At 41.2% G+C, this 15,341-nt stretch overlaps 1 protein-coding gene across 2 annotated transcripts in view; it reads right to left on the bottom strand.

The window, feature by feature from the left end:
- Window positions 1–11: 11 nt before the first annotated feature.
- Window positions 12–15,341, bottom strand: part of LOC311239156 (vang-like protein 2) — a 41,650-nt gene continuing 26,320 nt past the window's right edge. The window contains exons 6-8 of one of the 2 annotated variants that reach the window (XM_084327412.1): window positions 6,374–6,617; window positions 3,154–3,177; window positions 12–995 (exon numbers count right to left, since the gene is read on the bottom strand). In XM_084327412.1, coding sequence (XP_084183538.1) covers window positions 735–995; window positions 3,154–3,177; window positions 6,374–6,617 — 529 coding nt within the window. In that variant the 3' untranslated portion in view covers window positions 12–734. The remainder of the gene's footprint in view (window positions 996–3,153; window positions 3,178–6,373; window positions 6,618–15,341) is intronic. The other variant, XM_084327413.1, reaches the window with a different exon arrangement.

Below are 15,341 nucleotides of genomic sequence, written 5' to 3'. Positions count from 1 at the left end.
CACAGCCCCCCCCCCCCCCCCCCCTCTAGTGGTTCAAATGGTATGAGTCAACAACACAGCTGTGTAGTCCAGTGGTTACAGGAAGAATTCTTTCTTAAAAAGACAGTCCTCGTTTAGAAAACAAAGGATTTCTTTTTCTTTTTTACAGCATGGTGTAAAGACAACACCAAAGAAAAACGCTCAAGGCATCCATTTTAGGGGGTTTGGACAATCGTATAGCTCATCATCATAGTCCAATAAGAGCTCCACGGTGGCGCTGAAGCCGACGGGTCAGTGGTTCTTCTGGTCCCCCAGGAGGGTGTGATCCGAGCGGGGTGTCTCGATGCTCTGAAATGGCTTCGCTCCCCGTGAACAGTAACCGGAAGTGGTGAACGTGTAATGCATGATATCGCTTCTTCCACACGGGTCAGGAGGGAAGTATGCACATGAAAGGGTTTAGGGTCCACACTTTTAGACAGACGTCTCGGACTGCAGCCTCATGACACAAAGTGTGCACATGAAAGGGTTTAGGGTCCACACTTTTAGACAGACGTCTCCGACTGCAGCCTCATGACACAAAGTGTGCACATGAAAGGGTTTAGGGTCCACACTTTTAGACAGACGTCTCCGACTGCAGCCTCATGACACAAAGTGTGCACATGAAAGGGTTTAGGGTCCACACTTTTAGACAGACGTCTCCGACTGCAGCCTCATGACACAAAGTGTGCACTTGAAAGGGTTTAGGGTCCACACTTTTAGACAGACGTCTCCGACTGCAGTCTCATGACAAACTTGTGGCTCTTGGGGTCGACAAACTCCTCCCCGAGGCGCAGGAAGGGGAGGGGCGTCACTGTGACGACCAGGGAGAAGTCGAGGCGTCGGAGGGAGAAGACCTGGCCCCGTCGCAACGCCGAGGTCACAGGCTCCTCGCTGACCAGGGTCCACTGGCGCCCCCTGTCGCTCTCCCGCTGGTACTGCACGGTGGGGCCCGGGGTGAGGTAGCGCTCCAGGAAAGCCTGGGAAGGAGGCCAACGAGGGAATGTCATTATTAATTAGAAGTGTTTTTGTACCCAAACGTGCTCCGACTTGATAAGAATTTATTTAAATATTATTATTATACTTTTTCTTTTAAATGGGAACAAAAATGGGAACTGTAAATACAACAACAGCTTCTAGGAACACTTCTGAAATGGGACTACCAATTCCACAGAAGTAAATATGGTTATTTTTCTGCTTGGTTCTTTTATTCTTCAAAGAACAGCGACAGATATTCAGCCTGACGTTAGGCTCCGAGGAAGGCATTCTCTGCCAAAACGTCAGCCAGTGTGTGTTTGTCATTTGTTCGTTGAAGAATGAAAGAGTTTAGCACAGAGTGCACCTAGTGTTCCCGTGTATAGTGTTGTCAAGAGGGCAGAGGATTACTGCAAATACTGAGGATACAAACAAATATCTCATTAGAGTAAATGTGAATTAGGTGTGTACTGATTAGGGCTGACCTTCGAAGCTTTTTTTGGCAATCGAAGCTTCGGGGCCGAGCTTCGATTTTAATTCGAAGCTTCGAAAAAAGATAATTTTTTTTTTTAATCTTACGTTGTGGGACTTGTACAGCACTTTCATAAACTGTTGTTTTTAAATGTGCTCTATAAATAAAGTGGGTTGGATTAATTAATTAAGTAGCCCCTTTCGTGACTGAGCCAACAAGGTTTCACTCGGCTGTGTGATTTAATTCAAGGTGGATCGCTGTTGTCGTTTGAACAACTTCAGATTTCATGGGAACTACCAATCCCCCAAATCAAGAATGTTTAAGATGAATGAAGTAAGATTTTGATTATTTGAAATATGGCCTATGTAGACTAAACTATGCACAGAATTATGTCAGTCTACAAGGTCCGGATTCTACATGGTCCGGCAATGTAGGCCCTGTAGACTCCACTACAGACCAATTATCAGTGAATGTTCATGCATTTTTAAGAAGGGCAACTTCCACAAAAAAACAAAGAACTCACCAAAACATCTCAGTAGCACCTTATCTAAATTTTATTTCCTATTTTGTTTATTCATCCCAGTATCTTTCTTTCTTATGTGTGGAATTCTACAAGGCATGTAGGTGTATATGTATTTGAGGATGATATCCTTCAAACAGGCAATAGTCATGATATAATTTGGGCAGTGCTGAGCTGGGTTACTTTCCTCCAGTGTATTTGTCCCCCGGCCCCACCCAATGGCCCCATATGCGCACACACACACACACACACACACACACACACATTTAGTCATTTAGCTGACGCTTTTATCCAAAACGACTTACAAGTTCTGTACGACAAGACCGCAAGAAGGGTACAACTCTATCAGCTGAGTAACAATGTTTATCAAAGTGTTGCGTGTTACAGTGTAGGTTAGTTTATTAGGAAAAGTGCATGACAGTAAGGTTAGTCACGGTTAGATTTTTTTTTTTTTTTTTTTTTTTTTTTAATCATTTCAGATAATGGTTGAAGAAGTGAGTCTTTAGTCGACGGCGAAAGATTGGACGGGATTCGGCTGTCCTAACTGGGATGGGTAGTTCTCACACTCACACACACAAATCGAAGTAAAAAAAAAAAATTGAAAAAAAAGTTTTGAAAAGATTTTTTTTTTTAAACTTCGATTTTTTTTTAATGTTCGAAGCTTGTGCCATCGAACGAAGCTTCGAAGCTTTGAAGTATTTAAGACAGCCCTAGTACTGATTCAATCCAACAATCTGATTCTAATTACATTAGTCAATGGGCTAGACCAGATATCAGTACCAGCTAAGATGGCAAATCCTTTTGCTGCCAAATTGTTAGTAGGGTCCATATGAATATATTGCTGTACGATAACGATTCAAGATAAAGTAACTTAGTCCCCGTTTATTGCACCTTGTGTTCTTTTGCTAGTTCAATAGTGAAGATTAGAGGCATCACCTGAAACAAGAGACCTTGGGGAATCTATAGACACCAGTCATTTCGTAACTTACTGGGAAAAATATCTAAATATTCTCCAAAGTTAAACAGACATTTTACAAGGACAATTCTGTATGGCCATCTACAACGTCGGTGACCCTTGACCTCTCGCCTCGAAATATCAGAATGAAACTGGACCACAAGAGACTCACCTTTACACTCATATCTGAATGAAACTGGACCACAAGAGGCTCACCTTTACACTCATATCAGATGTATGCTAGTCCCGTGCAGTTTAGGGTCAAAGCAAAGAGTAAAAAGGGGTGGGATTAAATAAGTGTATACTTCACTCCTTTTCAAATATGTAATGACAAAAATATGTAATGACTTTTTTTATTTATATATATATATATACATTTATATAATTGAATGGCTTAACACTTTCAATGCCGGAGCTCGGTGCACGATTTAGTGCTTCCTTGCCACCACCCACTTCAATGATAGAGCTCTCATATTTGCAAACGCATAAACTATGTCTTAAATTATGGCTATGTGTCTAATCTGGCCGTCGCTTATCAATGACTTGTTTGCAGTCAACATTGTCGAAACGGATTGTTTTTTTTAATCGGTTCATTTCCGTTTTATACCATTTTGAAAAACGCTTGTTTTTTTAAGTTTCAGGAAAATATGAAGATTCTGTGATAATCACCCTTTACTGGAATACACAAAACGTTGTAATTCTTCGGCCTTTTTATGAATCGTTTTCAAATAAACGCTAGATTATCGATAGTATATGTGTACTTATGCACACTATAGAAGCGAGCTGAAAAATCGATTCTCTCATTTCCTGATCAGCACACACACACACACAGAGCACACGTTGATATCTCTGTGAAAAAATATCTGATTATCCTAAGACTGGTAAAATAGATTCCTTCCCAGATCAGATGTTCTCCAAAAAAATTATTCCAATTCCTGATCGTCATTACAAATATCGATCGCGTTTATTGATCCAACGCTGGGTACTGGAAATATGTATTCAAGTTTCTTTAATATTTTAAAATTCCACGCTGTTTTGGGGCTCGGCAATGAATCTGATCCTCTCGGGTGACTTGCCCGAGAAGTAAAATGAGAAAGCTGGATTCCCCCCCCCCCCCCCCCCATGTGTTTAGTTCAATCCATTCTAAAGGGGTGCAGTACCACAGGGAGATGATAGGGGGCGGTATTTTCCCAATGGAGCTCAGAGAGAGTTTGCAGCACTAACGTGAGACTAGATGGATGAAATATGAATTCAAATCGCTAATTAATTAACTAGATCTATCGTCGTTGGCAATGAACGGTCGGCATGAACAAACGGGATATCTCGTCGTTGGCATTGAAAGTGTTAAGGCTATATCTGTACTTGTTGTTCGTTTGTTGTTGTTGTTGCATATTTGAAATAAACTTCAATCAATCAATAAACAAACTGAGTTGTATAAATTGGGTATCGTGTAATGCTGAGATTCTTGTGGCTCCAAAGAGCCCAATAGCCTCCATGTGTGAGGATGCGCCCTAATGCACTCTGTAGTAGAAGGGCTAGCACTAGCCCACAGGCAATATGCACTTTAAAGGAGCACTGAGCTCTTTTATGCACCGTTGCATTTTTAGGAACTCACAGGTCATATCAAATGTTTGTGAAATATTTCTTCTACTTCAGAGATTGCATTGTATGCAATCTTGTACGTTTTTTCTACTGTATGTTTTTTCCACCGTTTTATGCTGACATTAGCATTGCACCGAGACAAATACCAATCAACCATGTGTTGAAATGGTAATAAAGTATCCATCTATCCAAGTCCCTTTTTGAAGGTATTTTTTTACCTGTAAATTATCTTATGTACTTATTACTTCACCACAAATCACATAAATCAAATGAAATGTCTTCTTTTAACTCTATTTCCCACATTAACTGTTTTTTAACAACTTACAACAACAACAACACAACCATCACCAACAACACAACAACCATCACCAAATAAACATCAGTTTCATCAAATTAAAGTCACAACAATATTAGCCTTTTCAATAACTTCACTGTGACTGTATAACATTACCTATTGTGTCCTCTGGGGGGGGCTAATCACAGCTCTGAGCTTTACAAATATACCCAATATAATACAACTCAAAGTCTCAGTGGTTCTAATATGAATAATGAGGTATCATGGTTGGTTTACTCTGTATTGTATATGTATATTGACTTTACTTCTTAATTACTTTTATTTTTTAACTTAATTTATTTTACTGTATGTAGCACACTCTCAGGGGCTCATACAGAAACAAGCATTTCATCATAAAGTATTCTGTATTTTGTTGTGACAAATAAACAAACTTGAAACTTGAATCACTCAGTGGTTATAATATGAATAATTAGGTATCAGGGTTGAATCACACAGTGGTTCTAATATGAATAATTAGGTATCAGGGTTGAATCACTCAGTGGTTCTAATATGAATAATTAGGTATCAGGATTGAATCACTCAGTGGTTATAATATGAATAATTAGGTATCAGGTTGAATCACTCAGTGGTTCTAATAAGAATAATGAGGTATCAGGGTTGAATCACTCAGTGGTTCTAATAAGAATAATGAGGTATCAGGTAGGGCTGGGCGATATAACGATAACGATAAATATCGCGATATATTTTAATAATCGATATCGAATATCGAAATAAAAAAAAAATCGAAAAATCGTTTTTTTTTTTTTTACCTGCAACAGGGCAGTTTTAAAACCAGAGACAGTGGACAGACTTGTCTTTCTTGCCTGCAACTTAAAGTAATGGCTTTGCTTGTCCAAATGACAATACTGACCAAATTCAGATTTCTTTTTCTCTTGTCCATTTATTTTGTTTGCTTTCTAATTTAAAATACATTTTGAAACCGTCTGTACACAGTAGGCTATGTGTGCTAGCAGAACTAGACTCCAGTCACGAGTCACAGTGCACATGTGCAGTGGTTTGTCCACCAAAAAAGCGCCAAAAGATCAAAAATAAACTAGCAGAGCCAGAACTGTTCAACTCCTCTGGAGCCACAGCCAGCAGAGAAGCCGGTTTACTTTAGCTTTTAAACCAGCTGCAGCCTGAGAACTGGAGTGTGAGGGGATGTAACACTAAAGATGGAGCCTGAGAACTGGAGTGTGAGGGGATGTAACACTAAAGATGGAGCCTGAGAACTGGAGTGTGAGGGGATGTAACACTAAAGATGGCGGCAATGACAAAGAATTGCTGCAAAATAAACATACATCTGTTGTTAAATTTTTTTTTTTTTTTTTTTTTATACTTATAACAATTCGATAATTATCGATATCGAGAAATAAAATAAAATTATCATATCGTTATCGCGATATGATTTTTTTCCATATCGCCCAGCCCTAGTATCAGGGTTGAATCACTCAGTGGTTCTAATATGAATAATGAGGTATCAGGGGTCGGGCTCCTCACCTTGGGGGTCATGTTGTGCGTGATGCAGAACTGCAGGTGGGTGAGGATGCTCTCCATGCTGTGGTAGGGCTGCTGCCGCGTGGTCCTCAGGTACTTCTGCATGGCGCGCGCCATGGGGGCGAAGATGGCCTGGGCCGCCTCCCGTGGGTCCATCACCTCCCGGGGGTGCTTGGGGGTGGACAGCACCTCGTCCTCGTGGAGACGCTTGATGTGCGTGAAGGCCTCCTCGACCGCCACCACCAACCTGGGAGCGCGAGGTGTAGAATCACGGTTGACGTTACATTTATCGTTGGTCATTTATGTGGCAGGGTTTCTTACGTATTTTTTAGAAGACAAAATCCCAGACCTGAATGTTTTTAACTAGATTTGTATATTTTGGTTGGCGTTTAGTATATATTTTGCTGGCAAGGTGAATTTCCCCAAGGGGATCAATAAAGGAATATCTTATCTTATCTTATCACTCTATATAGCCAAAGAATAAAGATTATTCTTCACAGCAACACGTAGAATGACTGTCTAGTCGTCTACAACAACAACACACTATCAAATATTGATATGTATTCATTATATACATTGGGAGTAGACATATTTATTTTCCTACGCTTTTAAGTGCAAATTCCTGAACGTTAAAAAAGGTGCTGTAGATCAGGGGTTCCCAAAGTCGGGGTCGCGACCCACAGGAGGGTCGCGAGCCGCCGCGGGGGGGGGGTCGCGTGAATACTTTCGGCAACCAACATGTCCTTCCGCGTTGCTCTGATTGGCCAGCGATCGGCCAGCCCTCTACGCTCGTTTCCCCCCTACGCCGGTAACGTGCGCATGCGCATTTTCTTTTTGACGGCACTCACACACCAAGCGAGGCTAATCGCGGAAATGTAATGTTATGTTCGAATCCGTAGAATACATATTTATCAAAACAACTACCAGATTCACTCATAACGTTATTTCGCGTGACAACACAGCCCAGCTGTCAGAAACTGTACATTGTAACGTTATATAACATAACGGTATATAATGTTATTTCGCGTTTTATTCATAACGTTATTTCGCGTGACAACACAGCCCAGCTGTCAGAAACTGTACATTGAGGGGGTTTGAATCACTGTACATTGAGGGGGTTTGAATCACTGTTTACACTCCCCACTTACTGTACCATGTTCTACATATAGAACCTCATCTCATGCACCGGTGTGAATCAAAGCCCTATCGAAAGTACTCAAGCTCTACTGTCTTTAACTATAAATGTTTACACTCCCCACTTACTGTACCATGTTCTACATATAGAACCTCATCTCATGCACCGGTTTGAATCAAAGCCCTATCGAAAGTACTCAAGCTCTACTGTCTTTAACTATAAATGTTTACACTCCCCACTTACTGTACCATGTTCTACATAGAACCTCATCTCATGCACCGGTTTGAATCAAAGCCCTATCGAAAGTACTCAAGCTCTACTGTCTTTAACTATAAATGTTTACACTCCCCACTTACTGTAGAACATGGTACACGAGTATATAGTATATAGGGATGTTGCACTTGAGCACCACAGGTTTCACAACGCAATTATTGTTATTATTTACAAGACTGGGCATTTATTTAAAAAACATACATACCCTAACCACATAACAGATATTTAAAAGGTAATTAACAGGCATGTTCTGCAACATATATCCACTCTTGAACAATGAAAAACTCCTTTTTCTTCTATTTACAAATAAGAGCAGCTCTGAAGGCTCACGTGTCCCATGGGATGTTGCACTTGAGCACCACAGGTTTCACAACGCAATTATTGTTATTATTATTTACAAGACTGGGCATCTATTAAAAAAACATACATACCCTAACCACATAACAGATATTTAAAAGGTAATTAACCAGGGAGATTATCGTGTCGAGTATTAACCTGGGGGAGCCTCATGCGCGGCATATCGTGTAAACGAGCACCTGGGGGGAGCCTCATGCGCATGCGCGGCGTAGGGAACGAGCGTAGAGCGCTGGTATTCACGAAGGAGAGCGCTGGCCAACGCTGGCCAATCAGAGCAACGCGGAAGGACATGTTGGTTGCCGAAAGTATTCACGCGGGGGGGTCGCCAGATGATTTAAAAAAAATCATCTGGCGACAGTTTTTTCTTGCAGTCAGGCCACTGAACTTAGAAGCAGGCCAGGACAGTGTTTCTAGTTGCAGCAGCGCAATAGTTAGATAACCTAAGTGGAGAACAACCAGGAGATCACTGCAACTCACACAAGTTGGAGAACTCTCTCTCTCTCTCTCTCTCTCTCTTGCTCTCACACACACACACAAAAGGAGCCGCATGTGATTGGTGGAGGCGGGACCCTTACAAAAAACTGTTGTTGCTAATCATTGACACATGCTAGCCTGTAATAATCCCCCCAGAAAAATCTACTTTGCATTTGATATATTGCATATATGTGTCACCTCGCAGCGCTAGTGACCACAACTCGGCCCGCCCCCTTCTCGGCTAGACGTTGTAGAGTTTTTTTTTTGTGTGTTTTTTTGTGTGTTTTTTTCTTTTCTTCATATTATAAATTGAATGTATAAGTACTTGTTTACTATAAAAACGAACAGTTAGAATATCTAAAATAGTGTCAATCCTGTGTTTAAATTTAGGTTGTTCACGGACTTTATTTCAATGAAACGGGGGCGTAATTACTGTATTTGCATGTGAATCAAGCCCGCAGAGATTTACATTGGGGGAGTGTTAGAGCGACGCACTGGCTGTCTGTTTACACTTTCAATGGGATTATCATCAGGTTGCAGCTGCACTCTGGATCAGAAAGAGATGAATGCATTGGATCTAATGAACGAGTACAGGAACTTTGTTAAACCAGTTGATTCAGTCTCTGCTCACCGGTGAAAACACCGCGCTATTCAACGGAATTAACTATGAGATCGGTCGAGATGCGTCTGCATGGGTAAGTTTAAGAATGTTTGTTTATGTTTACAGTAGCATGTTTACAATTCCGCATCTTTGATAAAACTACACCAAGTTTTTCTGCCGACCACAAGTCTAACTGTTACAAAGGGTCAGATTAAACCGAATATATATATTTATTACTTGAGATATATTGTATAATATTTGTATATCGTCTGATATCCCTTGTATATTCTTTGTACATATACACGGAATATCCCTTTACCTAGGTACAGGCCAGACCATAATATTCGTTCTCCTATTGGACAGCGACCCTCTAGGCGCCACGGCCATACCCCCAATGTCTAGTTCAAAGCCACCGCTAAGACATGTCTCAACATGCCCAGGTTTGCGCAGTAATACGAGACAGAACTGAGGTTGGCACTAGATTATTCACCTTACGTATAAATACGGCGCAGGTGGAAACAGCAGCAGTCCGTTCATTACTAGTAAAGCCTTCACCACGAGTCAACGACCAAGTGAAGTGAGCAACCTTGCGTCTAAATAGAGCACTTAGAACCGCGTGCGAATAGGATAGTAAAAGTGTCAGAGCTTAGTGAAATAACGTCAAGTTCGACCTAGTTAATGTGAAGTACCGTGCACAGGAGAATCTACACCGGTGAATGCAGAGCCTTTTCCGGCTGGATTATTATTGCTTTGGTACCGTGGCTGCTGGAGCAGAGAACCGTCTACCTGCTGCTGTGTGGGATCTACCCGTGAGGAGCATCACTCGAGCCCGTCTCTAGGAAGAGGCTGGCTGGCTTTCCTCCATGCTGTCACGCATACTTGGATTATAGCTGCTGCTTTTGTCTGCCGATCGAGGGGAGTATATGTACCGACTCCCGTAGCTGGAGCTTATTGATTCCTTGTTGATCCAGACTTTTGCTCCCGAACATTCCTCTCCCCTGCTGGCTTACAACCGGAGGGAACCCCCTTAGTATCTCCAGCCGACTACGAGTGTACCTTATATAATTCTTATGCTACAGGTGGTATTAATTATCCCCATCGTAATATGCTCATGGACTTACGCTCTTGACCTATTCATGCACATTCTTCGCCATACAAGCGCGACCCTAATTCTCAATACTGTAATATAATATTGCTGCTCTTCTAATAAATATTCCAAACAGGACTTTCTTTGTTAAGCCGTGTTATTGTGTGGGTGTTCATCATATATACCTGTGTACTGTATGGCCAGTAATTAAAGTACATAACTCAGTAGTGGTTTAATGATACCATACTCTCAATACAGTCAGGGAATTGTACCCCTCAGTTACACCAACCATGTCATGTTTATTGTGTTATTACGACGAGCTCATGCTACATTAACGTTAGCGTTAGCTAGCTAGCTAGCCACACAGCCATGTAAGTTAAAGTTGCTAACGTTATATTGATAGCTATTGTTTCAGATAGCAAGGTGGAGAGCTACATAACATGCACAGTGTGTATGTGTAACTAGGAGGGATATGAGCACAGTGTGTATGTGTAACTAGGAGGGATATGAGCACAGTGTGTATGTGTAACTAAGAGGGATATGAGGACAGTGTGTATGTGTAACTAGGAGGGATATGAGCACAGTGTGTATGTGTAACTAGGAGGGATATGAGGACAGTGTGTATGTGTAACTAGGAGGGATATGAGGACTGTGTGTATGTGTCACTAGGAGGGATATGAGGACAGTGTGTATGTCTTCAATCATAAATTATTTTATTATTTATGCATCAGAGAATGGCCCATGCCACTGAGTGAGGACTTTGTTGCTTTTTCTCGTTGTGACATAGATTTAACAATAATTCTGCTTGCAGCTTGATGTGTGTATTAGTGCACTGCAACCTTGCCCAGGCCCGAGGGGGCCCGGCGGGTTCGGGCTGGGTAGGGCTTTTTTTTAAATAAATAATTCTGGCTCGGCCGGGCCCGGGCACCGCCGTTTTTTTTTTTTAAATTTTTTTATTGCGTTTTTTTTTTTTTTCATATAACTAGGGTTATAGGATAACCTTCGTTTTAAGATTCGCTTTCTCTTTTGCGCCAGAGAAACATTTGGATGTAATTACTGCAGCGCGCAGGGAGAACTCAGCTAGGGGACAAGTTCAACTCGATTGGTTGTGTTGGAATATAGCCAGTTGGCGAACGTTTTAATTTGTTCTTGGGATGTATGTAGCCGGTTTTGTTAACGGTGTTCAACGCGTTGCTGACGTCTGGTGAGTGATGTTATTATTTGCTGGGTCTCGACTCGCTACCTGTTTTGTTGTGATTTTCATTACGTTGCTCTGCTCGAAATCTGATTTCTGTTTTCTGTTTGTTTGTTTGACTGAGTAGGCTATTGTGTGTCGTGTGTGCGTGTGTGTGTCAAAGAAGATTCTATAGCCTTCAATACGTTTTACGAGGCTGATGTGTGAGTCAGAGATATAAGAGAGCACTGGGAGAGACGGCATTGCGAAACAGGCTATGTAAATGCTTCTTAGTTTTGTTTATTTATTACGTTCATATAAAACCGTGTTTCGAATATTTAAAACAAATACAAAAAAAATTATATTTTAATAATAATAATAATAATACTTTTTTTCGGGTTTTCAGCGGGCTAGGGCTTAAAATATTATTTACAGTCGGGCTTATTTTCGGGCAGGGCCTGAAGTTCAAGGGCTCGGGCAGGGCTCAGGCTTTATTTCAAGGCCCTTGCAGACCACTAGTGTGTATGTGTAACTAGGAGGGATATGAGGACAGTGTGTATGTGTAACTAGGAGGGATATGAGGACTGTGTGTATGTGTAACTAGTAGGGATGCACCGATATGAAAATTGGCCGCCGATACCGATTGTTCAACTAACACTATCGGCCGATACCGATATTTGTATATAAGTATTTGTAAATTTTTTTTTTTTTTTTTTTTTTTTTTTTTTTAATGAAACTACTGTATATTTGTATGTGTATGTTTGTATTTGTAGGCCTCTTTACTTACTTAAAAAAAGGAAACATCAAGAAATATGTTTATGGTATCACTATCTCCCAGTATCGTCTTGCGGCCTGCAGAGGGATACTATTTTCTCAACCAGAGCTTTCAACCAATGCAATGGAACCATTCTTGCGGCCTGCAGCGGGATACTATTCTCTCAACCAGAGCTTTCAACCAATGCAATGGAACCATTTTGATTGACAGTCGATTCGGCCAATTACGCCACACCGCTAGCACCCACCTCCTGCTGTCCTTACCACCAATCGGCAAGCGTTTATAAATTTTTCTACTTCCGGGCATGCCGCCATTGTTCTGTTTGCGAGAGCAGAAGAACACACTTAACGTAGCTACGTTAGCTGCCCGGCCCGGCGCCCGCCGACCGGCGCTCCACGCATGACCAAATGAGACATAATGATTTTACTGCAACAAATGTTATAATAAAACAAAGCCTTTCTATACATTTGTCTGGTTGAAAACTTCATTAACAGATTGCAGAATGTGTAGTTGGGTACGGAATGAGCAACGGAATGGAACAGAGCTATGAACGGACTAACGGAGTAATGCCTTGTTTACTGCTATCTTCGGGTAAATAATATGCTTGTTATTGAACGTGTAACACTTCATTTTAACAGCAGATACTTTCTTAAATGCCATCTTCCCGAGAGAGGGTGTTGACGGGGAGTTGTGTTATTAATAGCATTGAACAGCTAACCGAAAGCTAGCGTTAACTATTGTTAAAGGTTTAGCCATAACGTTACCTTGGCTAATGTTGGGGCTATTCATAATGCTGGCTGCAGACCTGCAAGCAAAGTACAGCAAGTTGACAAAGGAGTATTCCAACGCAAATCACATTTTCACCAGTAACGTTAGTCTTGCATCTCCCGGTAGCTAATGAACGGACTCGGAGTAATGCCTTGCTGCTATGGGTAATAATAATATGCTGATGTTATTGTCCGTGTAACACTAACTATATAACGCTAATGCCACAAAACGAATGCCTTGTTAATCATAAGTACTAGTTACTTTGATGCAGTAGCTTGTGTGTGTGTGTGGGACGGCGGGCGTTGTGCAGGTAGGTCGCGAGTGAACTTTTTTTTTTTTGCCTTTTGACGCTACACAAATTGATGGGTATTTATCGGCGACTGCTATCGGCACATTTGAGCATCGGCCGATAGCAGTCAACAAGGCACTTATCGGCCGATACCGATACCCGACCGATATATCGGTGCACCCCTAGGGATATGAGGACAGTGTGTATGTGTCACTAGGAGGGATATGAGGACAGTGTGTATGTCTTCAATCATACATTATTTTATTATTTATGCATCAGAGAATGGCCCATGCCACTGAGTGAGGACTTTGTTGCTTTTTCTCGTTGTGACATAGATTTAACAATAATTCTGCTTGCAGCTTGATGTGTGTATGTGACATAACTACCCCCCACCCCACCTCATACAATGTACAGTTTCTTCATCAAATACTCTCTTCTTCTTTTTTTAACTCTTAGCATATCAGGTAAGTGTGTGTGTAAGCAGCTTGCAGAGCTACATAACATTAGGCCCATGCCACTGAGTGAGGACTTTGTTGCTTTTTCTCGTTGTGACATAGATTTAACAATCATTCTGGTGTCAAAGCAGCATGGGGGGGGGGGTACATAGCTTCACAGTCCTATACAGTCCAGATAGGGGGTCCTGGAGAGACAGGGGTCCTGAGGAGAGAGAACTCTGATGGCAGCACTTAATTATGTTAATGTTATTCAGGTGAGGGGCGTTGCTGGAGGGGGTTTTGTTGACGCCCAGTTGAAACGGTCTGAAGTGTGAAAAGTGACCTTCCTTTGAGAAGCCTTTTCACCCCCTTAAGTATTCTAGAACACAGCCAGTTTTAGAAGTTATAATTGAGCACATTGTGTTCAAAACATTCTCAGATTTCAACATATGACACATCATTTGAAAGCTTAGATTCTGTACTTTAGCAATCTGGAATAATCTGAAAAATTGAAATGTAGATATCTGGCACAAAGCGCTGTGAGGTGACACATATGCCATCACACACACTGGCATTTAAAGGGTTATATAAATACAATTAATATGTGGTGTTATGATCAGGGCTGAAGTTGAATAAAAGATTGTATTATTTTCAATCTGACATTACAAAAAAACTGAAAATCCATCAAAATCATTGTTGTTGCTAATCATACATAATGCTAGCCTGTTTTTTAACAATAATTTGTGATGCCATCACAAACACTGGCATTTAAAGGGTACAAATAAAAAAATGCCTGCACCAGAATGCAGGAAATTAAGTCTTTGTAACAAGAAATGTCCTGGTGGGGGACCCAGACCCCCTGCTTAAAAAGTGGCCTAACTGGGGCTATATTTCCTGGCCTGAATGATTTCCCCAGTCCGGCCCTGGTTAAAAGCCTCCAATGCTTATTAGTGTGTGTGCGCGTTTGAACGTGTGCATGTTTCAACCATACATTTCCATTTATTAAAGAAAATTATAATAATAATTATTATTAATTAAATTCTTATTTTTTTTTTACCTCCTATAATAGTGGGGGTCGCGGCTCTCTGACACTGATATTTTTGGGTCGCGGCCTGAAAAGTTTGGGAACCCCTGCTGTAGATAACATTCAGCCACTAGATGTCACACTAGAGCACCAGCATCCAATCATTATGGAATCAGGTGCATTCCTCACAGGGAAACTGGAAGTGGGGAGGGGATACATGTAAACAACATGTATTTTGGACCCGCAAACATTACTTAAATGATAAATTAATTAATCAATCATTTTCTTGGGGGGGGGGGGGGGGGGGGGGCAATAACTTTATTCCGCACCTCTTCTAAAAGCTCTGTGGATGTATTGTTCTAAAACCATAAAATAAAAATAAAGTTTACTCTACATAAAATGTTTATCTATAGCACCTGACCTGTAAATTATGAGATTCAGTGTCTTACTTAACCAAACCAGCTGATTTCTGGAGCCAAGCTTAGCTGTGACCATTATATGTCCCCTTCTTGACCTAGCTGGTACACTGGATAGTGTAGCATTTCTATCAACGTTTGTTAAACGTTATTAAAAAATTAAC

The sequence above is a fragment of the Notolepis coatsorum genome (genome assembly GCF_963971535.1).
Source record: "Notolepis coatsorum genome assembly, chromosome: 13".
Lineage (NCBI taxonomy): Eukaryota > Metazoa > Chordata > Actinopteri > Aulopiformes > Paralepididae > Notolepis > Notolepis coatsorum.
The sequence above is the reverse complement of the archived record's forward strand: the minus strand, read 5'-3'. Positions and strand labels throughout refer to the sequence as shown.